The sequence below is a fragment of the Phycodurus eques genome, chromosome 21, assembly GCF_024500275.1.
Source record: "Phycodurus eques isolate BA_2022a chromosome 21, UOR_Pequ_1.1, whole genome shotgun sequence".
Lineage (NCBI taxonomy): Eukaryota > Metazoa > Chordata > Actinopteri > Syngnathiformes > Syngnathidae > Phycodurus > Phycodurus eques.
In genome coordinates, this window is record NC_084545.1 from 14,595,393 (window position 1) to 14,608,618 (window position 13,226).

General features: G+C 41.4%; 1 protein-coding gene across 1 annotated transcript in view; it reads left to right on the plus strand.

The window, feature by feature from the left end:
- The window catches only part of cntnap2a (contactin associated protein 2a), a 285,876-nt gene that overhangs the window by 254,225 nt on the left and 18,425 nt on the right, over positions 1-13,226 (plus strand). The window contains exons 20-23 of the mRNA XM_061666622.1: positions 3,803-3,832; positions 6,457-6,693; positions 10,087-10,320; positions 12,550-12,683. Of these exons, the coding sequence (XP_061522606.1) occupies positions 3,803-3,832; positions 6,457-6,693; positions 10,087-10,320; positions 12,550-12,683 (635 nt within the window). The remainder of the gene's footprint in view (positions 1-3,802; positions 3,833-6,456; positions 6,694-10,086; positions 10,321-12,549; positions 12,684-13,226) is intronic.

Sequence of the window (13,226 nt, forward strand, 5' to 3'; positions counted from 1 at the left end):
AATGTTATGCATATTATCCATGTCGTTGGGCGCAACTGTTTAATAAAACAGTAGCAATAGCGGTTAGCACGTCTGCCTCACAGTTCCGAGCCTCAGGGTTGGAATCTTGGCTCCGGCCTCGTTGTGTGGAGTTTGCATGTTTTCTCTGTGCTTGTGTGGTTTTGCTGCGGTAATTCCAGCGTCCTCCCACATTCCAAAAACAGGCATGTTAAGCTTATTGAAGACTCAACATTGTCCATACGTGTGAATTTTTTTTTCCCCCCCGTCCCTATGTGCCCTGCGATTGGCTGGCAACCAGTCGAGGGCATACCCTGCCTCCAGCCCAAAATCAGTTGGGATAGGCTCCAGGTCTTTCGTGATTCCTTTGAGGACAAACGGTGTAGAAAGTCAACGGATGTTAATTAAAACACTTTTTGTGCTATCTTTATCTCTTTAAGACCACCCTTTATATAGGGTACTGGGAACATTTGAATGTTTAATACCTTTTTTTTTCTAGTTAAAGAAAGTCCAGCCTCCCGTGGAAATTCTCTCCTAAGTGGCTTCGATGCCGCTTAATTGAATGCTAATTCCGCACTCTCAATCACATTGGAGATTCATATTTAATCACACATGAACACACGTTTGCTTGGGAACTCATAAGTGATAAAGGTAAGTCAGGCATCCAACAATGCTGTGTGGGCTCTGCGGGGGGGTGAGTAAAACAAAATTCAAAATGTGAGGTCACCTTTTTTGGGCTGTAAAGCCACGACTCACATTTTTTTTCAAATGAAATAAAAGGAACATTGCACGAAGAGAGCCATTCAGTGTCCCCCACAGACATTAAGACATCAGTCCTCAATTTAACACTGACTCATGTAGCATTTGGTTAAAGAGGTGCACTGGGGTCATTATTTGCCTCATCTGCTCTCTTCCATTGTAATATGTGACATCTCACTATGCTTTCCTATTTCCTTCTCATTCTTACCTTTCAGTGGTCGAGGAACCAAACTTTCAAGCTGCAGTCTAAAGAGATTAGTGGCAAAATTATGTGCTGAGGCAACTAATGTGACCACAAGATTGTTCCAAATTCCTATCAGTCATCTTGCCTTCAGCCCCGCTTCCTCATGTGATTTCGTCAAAGCGTGACTTTCACAACCTTCTCACCCTTCCTTGTCCCAGTTTGCCTCTTGGAGTGCATCAGTGACTCGAAAAGGGATTTGACATGGTGGAAATGCTCTTTGCAATTTGATGCAGTGTTGCAAAGCTAAAGATTCAACGGCCACCATATGGCACCTCATTCGGGCAGGTCCATTTTCTACAACCCCAATTCCAATGAAGTTGGGACGTTGTGTTAAACATAAATAACAACCGAATACAATGAGCTGCAAATCATGTTCAACCTATATTTAATTGAATACACTACAAAGTCAAGATATTTAATGTCCAAACTGCTAAACTTAATTGTTTTTAGCAAATAATCATTAACTTAGAATTTGATGGCTGCAACATGTTCCAAAAAAGCTGGGACAGGTGGCAAAAATGACTGAGAAAGTTGAGGAATGCTCATCAAACACCCCACAGGTGAACAGACTCGTTGAGAACAGGTGGGTGCCATGATTGGGTAGAAAAGGAGCTTCCCTGAATTGCTATCATTCACAAGCAAAGATGGGGCGAGGTTCACGTCTTTGTGAACAAGTGCGTGAGAAAATAGTCAAACACTTTAAGGACAATGCTCCTCAACGTACAATTGCAAGGAATTTAGGGATTTCATCATCTACAGTCCATAATATCATCAAAAGGTTCAGAGAATCGGAAGAAATCACTGCATGTAAGCGGCAAGGCCGAAAACCAACATTGAATGCCCGTGACCTTCGATCCCTCAGGCGGCGCTGCATCAAAAACCGACATCAATGTGTAAAGGATATCACCACGTGGGCTCAGGAACACTTCAGAAAACCAATGTCAGTAAATACAGTTCGGCGCTCCATTCGTAAGTGCAACTTAAAACTCTGCTATGCAAAGCAAAAGCCATTCATCAACAACACCCAGAAACGCCGCCGGCTTCTCTGGGCCCGAGCCCATCTTAGATGAACTGATGCAAAGTGGAAAAGTGTTCTGTGGACCGATGAGTCCACTTTTCAAATTGTTTTTGGAAATTGTGGACGCCGTGTCCTCCGGGCCAAAGAGCAAAAGAACCATCCGGACTGTTATGGATGCCAAGTTCAAAAGCCAGCATCTGTGATGGTATGGGGCTGTGTTAGTGCCAATGGCATGGGTAACTTACAAATCTGTGAAGGCACCATGAACGCTGAAAGGTACATACAGGTTTTGGAGAAAAATATGCTGCCATCCAAGCAACGTCTTTTTCATGGACGCCCCTGCTTATTTCAGCAAGACAATGCCAAACCACATTCTGCACGTGTTACAACAGCGTGGCTTCGTAGTAAAAGAGCACGGGTACGAGACTGGCCTGCCTGCAGTCCAGACCCGTCTCCCATTGAAAATGTGTGGCACATTATGAAGCGTAAAATATGACAACGGAGACCCCGGACTGTTAAACAGCTGAAGCTGTACATCGAGCAAGAATGGGAAAGAATTCCACCTACAAAACTTCAACAATTAGTGTCCTCAGTTCCCAAACGTTTTTTGAATGTTGTTAAAAGAAAAGGTGATGTAACACTGTGGTAAACATGACCCTGTCCCAGCTTTTTTTAAAATTCTAAGTTAATGATTATTTGCTAAAAACAATTAAGTTTATCAGTTTGAACATTAAATATCTAGTCTTTGTAGTGTATTAAATTAAATATTGGTTAAACATGATTTGCAAATCATTGTATTCTGTTTTTATTTAACACAACCTCCCAACTTCATCGGATTTGGGGTTGTATGTCCAAATTGACCGGCTGTGCATGTAAGAACAGATCCAGTGACACAAGAAATAATGGAGAAAGAATTAGGGGACGACTTGTACCGCCACAGAGGGGACAGCATGTTCTTATTTCTGATCATCAATCTCCAGGAAGCAAGAGGGCGAGCCAGCAAGACCTTGATTGGACTTTAATATGCATCCAATCAAAAGTGGACAGCTCTCATTATTCTTGTTGCTCATAATTTAGTGGGGGCAAAAAAAATAAGCACTGCATAGAAAATTTCGAACTATTCTAAGCAGTAAGGAGGTTTCGATTTGACATAAAGGAATTACTGTACTCCTTTTTTGCACAAGATTTTGTGAGGCTACAAACCTTACAGCCATACAAAAAAAAAAGACAAGGAAAGGCATGCTGAAATGAAGACATTCAATGCATTTTTGTGAGCAAAATTTGATCAAAAGGGGGAAACAATAGTTCTAGTGCATGCTGATGTGTTTGTGTCATTCCATGCAAAAACAAAGTCCTATTATGTGTTCAAGTGCCATCTACATATCTTTTCCTCTCAGCCAATATGCTCCTCATCAAGCGTTTGATTGCTTTAGTGTTTACTGCACAGTGGTTCATTTGCTTGAATGGCCTTGAAAGTGAATGTTTAGACCATCAACCTTCTGTCATTTAGCTCACATGGTTAACTTTTAGCTCCCCGATTCACTTAATACATGCATATAACTCTGGATCTCGCATTTCATTCATTTAACCATCTGTTTGATGCCTCACCCTTGATTAATGTGTTTTTTGTGTGTGTGTGTGTGTGTGTGTGTGTAATTTTTGCATGCTCACTTCTCTCTTCTGTTTGGATGTTTTCTTGTTTCCTTGTTTTTCTGGCTTCTGCCTGAATGGATCAACCTCTTGCTTATTGCTTCTCACTGCATGTGTGCGACACCCCGTCACAGGGAAACCAGCCTCACCCACCTGCCAAGACAGTAGGTAACATTTATTGAGTGCAATAAAATGTCTCAGTGGCACCAAGTTAGAGACATAATGGCACGTTAGACGCTCCAACTCAAATCTCACCTGCCATGCTGCTGCATCTTTAGATGAAGCAGCAGATGAATGTGCTCTTGTATCGATACTTATTTTGATTCATGCTGTCCTTCCCATCATTGACATGAGGAATTACCAACTCTTCTTCATTTCAATACACAAGTAGCTTTTTCACAGAGGGATCCATCAACCCCAAGACCTTAAGTCTCATAATGCGGCAAGACATTGCTGCAAACCAACAGATATCAAATCCTGTGCTGCAAAATTAGAGCCCTGTGATAAGATCTCCTTCTTGGAAATAATTTTGGATTATAGAGGATTTAGACATGTTATTTTTAACCAAAGGGTCCAAACTCAGTCTAATCCAAACCAAATGTCATCTTAAAGAGCAGCCAAAGTAAACACAGAAGTTCAGAATTCCAGCTTTAAATTCATGGTATTTACATCTAGATGTGGTAAACAACTCAGGACAGAGAACCTTTTCAAGTGAGCAAAATTGGAACAGATGTTGTTCAATTAATTTAAAGTGAATACAATTTCATATTTGGTGGCATAACACTTATTTGCGATAACTGCATCAAGCCTGCGACCCACTGACTTCACCAGACTGTTGCATTCTTCATTTGAAATGCTTTTCCGGGCCTTTACTGCAGCCTCTTTCAGTTCTTGTCTGTTTCTGGGAGTTTCTCCCTTCAGTCTCCTCTTCAGGAGGTAAAATGCATGCTCTATTGGGTTAAGGTCTGGTGATGGACTTGGGCATTTGAAGACCTTCCACTTTTCCCCCTGATGAAGTCCTTTGTTGTGTTGGCAGTGTGTTTTGGGTCATTGTCTTGTTGCATGATGAAGCTTCTCCCGATTAGTTTGGGTGCATTTTTCTGTAAATTGCCAGACAAAATGGTTTTGTAGATGTAGCGTATATTGGTTTTGTATAAAAATGTAATTAATTTAGGAAAAGGAAACCGGTTTAGCTCGATTTTACGTTTGACGTTATAATCAAACAATTTTTGTCTCGTAATAAGTCACCACGTCTCTTTTTATATTCGTAAATTTTAGGAAAAGTGACGAAAAACCTCTACGTCTCATAATCTGAAGGTTGCTACAGGAATGAAATACGAGTCCTCGATTTCAGCGGTTTTACTATTAAACTCAAACACACACAAAACACAACAGGAAGTGGAATTTTATGGAAAAGTTAATTATATCTAAATGGGGAAACTACAGGGAAACAACGCAGCGGGACAAAAAAAAAACGAAGGTACAGGTAAACATTCGTAAAGAAAGCTGAATTCGTGGGATAACCTTGGAATGAGAATGTGCGGTGAGCTATGCGGCAGCTGGGAATTTCTGCCTACCCCGCTGCCTGCAGTTAGCTGGGATAGGCTCCAGCATACCCCCGACCCTATTGAGGATAAGCGGTGTGGAAAATGGATGGATGGATAATAACAATAATAATACACAAATATTGAGCGTTCCCTCATCCGTCAGATATATAATGACCCAATACTGACAGCACGCAGTCTCTCATATTTGAATGAAAAAAAATGTGTGTGCGTGTGTTTTTGTGTGTATGTTTGTGTGTGTGTGTGTGTGTGTGAGTGTGCGTGCCCACTTTATTCTCCATCGGCCTCAGAGCCTTGTGTCCGTTTAATCAAAGACAAGTTTGAAATGAGGTAAACAGGTGGTGGAACCCTCCGGCCAATCAGTGGCACAAAATAGATTAATTAAAAAGCGTTGGAGTGGGGATACAATCCGATGAAGAATCAGAAAATGGATGAGGAAGTGTGTAAAAGCCCAGCTGCATCCCCGCGAATAATGCATCACGACAAAGATTTATTAGTAATCATAACGTGGCAGTCTAGTAGCCCTGTGATTTACCTGTGTGCGTGCGTGCGTGCGTGCCTGTGCGTGTGTGCATGTGGGCATTTAAAACGGACATATCTCTGGAATTGAAGGGATACATCTGAGAGATTTTAATATCTCAACTGCCCCCCGGCTTTTGTTAACTGCGGAGCACTGTTTACTGCGATTGCACTTTAAATCTACTCCTGTGGGTGTAGTTTAATGGTTGTGCTTATTGCTATAATCATGAAGGCACATATCAGTCTACCTTAAACGCGTTCTCTGTGCACCTTAATGAGCAGTTAGATAGTAACAGTACAAGGCCAAAAGCACCATGTGTGAATGGCTTTGGACACACCGAGGCTAAGAATGAATGTTGACGTGGTCGGTTTAGGGCGGTAGCTGGAGCCATGCAGTGTGTTTCGTGTGTAGCTTGTACTGATTGGGAATCCATCTCCACATGTACGATGTTCATTAAGACATTCTGTTCATTAGGCTCTTCCAATTAGTGGAAATTAGAGCCAGCTGAAGGTTGTTTCAAGAACAGCAGCTCAGTTGGATAGATTCACATAGCACAGCATTGGTTCCTCCAGGCGTTAAGATGGGAATGTTTTTGCAAACGATTAAATAAGATAGCCCTTTTGCATCCCAAATGACTTTTCTGACCCTGGCTTCAAGTTCTTTCTTTTGGTGTTCCTGCTAACCGCTTCCATTTTCTGTGCAGGTGCCGCAGGGGGCCAGAGGGGTTTCCTGGGCTGCATCCGAGCTCTACGGATGAACGGCGTCACCCTTGACCTGGATGAGAGAGCCAAGGTGACGCCCGGGGTCAAGCCCGGCTGCCAAGGCCACTGCACCAGTTATGGCATGTATTGCCGCAACGGGGGAAAGTGTGAGGAGAAGTACAATGGGTACTTGTGCGACTGCACCGCCACTGCCTATGACGGCCCTTTCTGCACTCGAGGTGAGCGAGAAAAAACAACGGGTGGATGGGTGGGCAGACACTACAGAGACCCAAATAATTGTATACACTAGCAATTCAATTAAAAAAGTCTATTTTCCATGTCACTTGTAAGACATGAAAACAATAAAACTACCTTTAAGGACAAGTGACAAAGGCTTATTAGGTAATTAATGTTGGAGATGATGATATAAATTCTTAATTGACTCGCACTTGTAAAGAGAAGTTAACCACTGTAAACGCCAAAACAACAAAACACTGAATTTGATCAACGTTTCAAACATTACTTCTTGGGTACTGATTAATGTGAAGGGCTACCAGTTTGATACACGCTTCTGAAATAACACATTTTCTCAGATTAACTGTCATTACGTATATAGTACATCATTTTTCTGTTGTTGTTTTTTTTGCTTTAATCTCTTCTACAAGAGTGTCAGGACGGGCAACAAAAAAACATAAAACCACGTTTGACAGACAGGAGAAGCTCAAAACATTCAGTCTCATAATCCAATAATGAGCAGTTTTCCTTATCCCTTTCCAATCCCCCTCCCAAAAATATTTTAAAAAACACTTCAATGCGCTACATGTCACCTTGTAACTTTATCGTGAGGGCTAACTCCACCTGCTTGGGGAGTCATTCGATGTCGCGGCTCCCAAATCAAGTTTTCCGAAGACACCCAATGAAAGACGTTTGACTTCGCCATCCGAGCCTCTGTGCTAGCTAACAGTCTGACGTGATCCCCGACACACGAATTAATTTGTTTCCTAAAGCTTCTTTTCCCCCTGAGTTCTTGCCACGGTGGTGACAGCAATGACAAGGAAGCCGTTTGCGTGTGCGTGTTGCACAAAAGTGTGCGACAGTGTCTGGTGATATGTGACCTCCTATGCGTTCTGTCACAAGCGATGAGGCATTTCAGGGTTTAGAGAATGGAGATTAAGCGTGTGTGTGTGTGTGTGCTACCACGTTACTTTGTGTGTGTGACATCATCTCATCTTTCCGTCATCTTCCGCTTCTTTTTTTCTTCTGCTCATGTTCAGTGATTTCCTTTCACTCCTCAGTCATGTTTCCCCCCTCGTTGTATTCTCCGCTATCCTCATCCTTTTTTCGACTGGTGTTTCCTCCCCTGTCTCACTTCTCTTCCGCCACTCTTGGCTTCCTTCTGTCCTTCCTTCCCCCTTACCTCCTCCAGTCTCGTCCCTCTCCTGCTTCCTTAGCCCAAGCGTAAAATCTAGGGTTGAACTTTAGGTGTGTGGTCAAATATAAACCGAGTACCCACTGTATTACTGTTAAAATCAACCGAAATAGTCAGATTGGTTGTTATAGTGTGTTAGGATTATTCCGAATGAATAATCGTAGACCCTGAGGCGTTAAGATCTTAAGGTAGTTAATATTGCACATTGTTATTTCCTGTTGACTCCGCTGACCATGTTCATATTACGGCTGAAATGCTAACAGTATTAATGGTACCTCACTCAATACAGGATCGACAAGGCACACGACAAACACATTTTGACCCTCAAAGGCTCCCGTACTCAGGCACATTTGGACCTAAAGGATAAGCTAATAACTTCTAGCGACTTTGTCATAAAACTACCACATAAATATTATTCAAATGAGCTGTATATAGGCGTCTTTATACTCGCGCGGGCGCCATCCGCCAGTTTGCTTTTCCACTCGAACACAATTGTTATTATTGTTATCAAACACTCAAAGGTCGCAACAATACGTCTTAAGTCTCTTGCTTTGATGCCATTGAGGGTCACATGGCGGATCAACTCCAAGACACATACCCGTGTGCACAAAGGTTTGCAGACACACATACAAACACACGTACACAAAACCCTCCTGTAACCTGCAGCTGACTTTTCTCATTCCCCGTTATGCTTCCAAGTAGTTTATGTCTTGGTAATGAGACTAGGAAGATGCTCTCATTTTTTATTATTTTTTTTCAGTCCTCACATAATCCACAGCGCGTATAGAAAACAGCAAAATGGTTTTCAATTGCAGTTAAGCTGAAATTGGATTCAGCACAGCCAGGATTTTATACCTTTAAACTTACACTCACTATGAAGTAGCATGAGTGCTTACAAAAAAATGTAAGCGTGACCACACAAAAAAGCAGGTACTGAAATGAAAATCAAATCATTCCATTATGTGGAGCGGTAACTTGACCAATTACATCGATAGAGGACAGTGGAACCTTTAAAGCCAAACTTAATCTGTTTTGTGATGCGCACAACGTTGTTCCAATTTCAAAACAATTCCCTTAGGAAATATTGCAAACCGTGGTGCACCTTTGAGCTTCCGGAATTCACCAGCATCTTCCCCCCACAGTCTGTCCATGAAATTTAGCAAGAGTTGAATACAGAGGGGCGGGGCGGGGGGCGGGGTGCGGGGTGGCCACCAAAATTGCACCACGCACAACATTTTGGGCAAACAGGTCTGCTGTGGCTGCCAGGGACATAAAGTACATGCAGTCTTAAGGTCATGCATGAATATGTTCACTTGGTATTGTACAATCAGGAGGTTGCTGCCACTGGGAGACGGCAAAACTCCAAAGGCAAATGCTGTGTTTTCCAAGAGGGGCGTTGGGAACATAATTTAAGATTCTCTCTCACACTATTGAAACGCTCTAAAGAATACTAGAGACGCGTTCATACACACGAGTGAAACACTTTCAGATAAACTCGTGAAACGCTTTCATATACAGTACACCAGTGAATTACTGTCATACACTAGTGAGACGCTTTCAGATAAACTCTTGAAACGCTCTCGTACACATTAGTGAAACACTTTCCAATACACTAGTGGAACGCTTTCATATATTCTAGTAAAACACTTTCTCGTAGTTTTCTTAACACACACACACACACAAGCGTGAGGTTGATTCTTTCCCATTCTCTAATTTCATGCACATCGGGCCTTTTATCTCCTTTTTAAGGGACACACAGGTGGGATGCACTCCTTCAGACAGGTAAACACAAGAGAGCAACATAACAAACGTATTCTCCGGGCATTGAATCGATCGCAACTGGACTGTTCAGGTTGTCTTAAAAAAAACTTTTTCGTCTCTCATCTGACCAGGCTTCATGTTGAAAGACTAGCTAAGACAGCGCTACCTACTATCTTGTGAGTCAGAGAGGCACTCTAGTGGTAGCTAGGACAGCATTGTCTTAGCTGGGACAGCATTGTCCTTGCTCGTCTTTCCGCATGAACTTATGCAGCCTGCTCGGATGAGAGGTGAAATGTCTTCGCAGACAACCTGAACAATGCAGTTGCAGTCGACAAAAGTATGAAAACAAATATTGTATGTTGTTGCCTTCTTACTAATGAATGCAGCTTGGGCAGTGACTGCAATGTGCCATTTGGCAACTTGTGCATTCTCCCCTCCACAGATGTTGGAGGCTTCTTTGAGACCGGAACATTGGTCAGGTACAATCTCCTCCCTGAAGGCGCAGCAGGAGCCATGAAGGACTCCAAGGTCCTCGCGAGTCACCTGACTTTGAAGGAAGTCAACTCAACCAAAGAGGAAGTGACGTTTAGTTTCAGCACATCCAGTGCACCAGCCATTTTAATGTATGTCAGCTCCAGGACAGAGGACTACATGGCGGTGGTGTTGAGGCATAATGGTAAGCGCAAATCAAGAGGTTGCTCGTACGTAATTAAACAATATGGACCGATGTATTGAAACACACCTCTTACTCAATTATACATTTTATGTTTAGCCTTGAGGAGGGAAAGTATGTATCTGCAATCTTGTTGCACCCTGTGCTCTGAGAAGGCTTTTCTATTCTGCCTTTAGAAAGATAATGCTCATTTTAGACTGAAAAGGGATTACTGTAATTTCTTGTGTATAATGCACACCCATGTATAATACGCACCCCCAAAGTTGACCTCAAAATCCTGGAAAACCCTTCTACCTTTGTATAATGCATTTTTACAATGCATGATTTTGCTTCTACCCATATGATCAAAACATGAAGTATTATCTGTATTTTTAGTTTTTTCAAAGAATTATTCTGGTTCAGCACTTTATTTGAACACACAATACTTTCTTTTTATTTACTTCCTCTTATTTTGAAATTGACAGCCCTACTTTTATTTTGTAAATGAGAAAAGACACGGTTGTGCTCATATGTTTGATTACTCAGGCAGAATTAGTAAGATGTGTACAATTCTTTCAAGAAAACATGAAGGACCAGGTGAAACACATTTATTTTAATGGAATTCTAATGAAACTGTCAAGCATTTCAGAAAAACATTATCATTAAACAAAACATAACTATAACGAAATGAATGATGGCTGTTGCTCACTCATCAGTCGTATTTAAAAATAAAATATATATAATATATATATATATATATATATATATATATATATATATATTGAAGAACTTGAATCATTTTGTTGAAAATATGTTAGTAAAATTTATTTGAAGTATACCAGTTACATTTAGGGGTTCATGGGATAAAAACATGCATAGTTTACTTAATATGACCATTATTTGACCGGTGGTCGCTTGTAACAGAGTCTCGATATGAACATGGAAAGGTGTTTATTGTATGAAATTTTTTTATTGTATGAAATATTTCACACATATACTAGGGTTAGAGTAGGTTCACAAACCAATTTATGTCCAGCACTTAGAAATGTAAGTCAATATTGTCGCCTACTCCTTCTGAAGCATTTGATTGATCCTTCTATGATTATTTTGGGAGATTATTGCATCAATTCCCAATGGCCGTCGTAAAATGGTCCTTGTTTGTTTAGAGTTATGAAATTGAGTGGCCACTTGCTCGTAACGCGTTTTGACTGACAGAGTTACGAGCACGGTGCCTATTTCTAATAAGTGCCACTAAGAAATCTCGCCGTGGAATGTCATTAACTTCTGTTGAGAGGTAGGCGCACCCTTTTAGCAGATATTGGCGAAGTGATTGCAGGGTTTTGCAGATATTTTCCACAATGTGCCTATTTCCGTTGATGACTGCTAAAATGTCACACTTCGGCACTGGTCAAAAACCACAAGCATGTGTTTGACATGGTTTATTGCAAAATAATTGGAGGTGGAAAATTCTTGATACAATATTATTTTATATCTACATGTTGATACCTGATTACTGACGATACTGTTGTGTGTTAATATTTGATGCCTTTTAATGTATTTTGCTCGTAATATAATTGCTCGTAACATTTCACCACATCTGTGGAATGACCCATATATGAAAAAAAATATTTAAAAAAACAAAGCAATATTTCACAAATTCTGCCTGGGTATGTAAACGTATGAGCACAATTGTACATATATGCAGTCATATGTATCCCTGCCATATTGGAATGAAAGTGTAGGCTACACCTTTTTTATAACCTAGATGGCACACTGGAATGAAAGTGTACAACTTTTTCATAACCTCTAGGGGGCAGTGGCATATTGGAATGAAAGCGTACAGCTTTTTCATAACCTCTAGGTGGCGGCGTGCAATGATCATAAAATGTGAAAGTCTTTTTCATTTTCCCCTATACCTATGTACAATGTGCACTATTGACTTTTGACCATTTTCAGAGTAAAAAAAAATGCACATTATACACAAGAAATTACGGTAATTCAACAATGCGTGTGTGGTTGTTTGTGGTAGTTTGCAGCGGTACAGAAAAGCACTGCATCATACTGAGAGGTGATTATATATTTTTTTTTTCCTTACATAGTTGCATTAGTGGGAACATGACATTGCTGTCTTATAAAGGTCAATTTAATTTTTAGACAGATCTTGCATTGTGAAAGTGTACCTTTTCATATAGAAAGATGCGAGTCAAAATAACAAGACTAGCATTTCAAAACTCCACCCTCATGCATCTGCAGGTTCTCTACAGGTCCGCTATAACCTCGGAGGTCTGAAGGAGCCGTTTGCCATCGACGTGGACCAGCGGAACCTAGCCAATGGACAACGTCATAGCGTCAATATGTCTCGCATTGACAGAAACCTCACCATCCAGGTAGTGGTTGTACAGACACACAGTTCCGCTGTTACATTTTCATTTTTCTCAGAAAAATGTGAGCACGAAAGCTCACATAAATGTTACACTTGTGTCAGAGGGGATAGTTTTGGGGGAGTCCGAGAGGGAGTCTTCTGTGAAGATGTCGGATGAGTAAGGAGGTTGCACAGCGATGTTCTTCTCGGCCAGGAACTGTCAGATGCTCGGGGTATTGTGAGCAGTTGCCGCGTCATGGAGAAGCGGCCACGAGTTTGCCAGCCCCAACTCTTGCCTCTTCTCGCTCGCGGAATGAAGCATATAGCCATTAAAAACACGTAATCATGGTTGAATAGGCACGGGCTCGCTTTATCGTATGCGTTTTAATTCTTTTGCAATAATATACATGGTAAAAGTAGTACCAATTTAAAGGGCCACCTCATTTTGGCTTTGTCGTTACTGGACCAACCCTATGGATGTTTAGCCCAGTGTTCAGCCATGAACTTAAACGTCCCCACTTGGTAGAGTTCGAACGAGCATTAAGAGACACCATTGGCCACAGTGTGG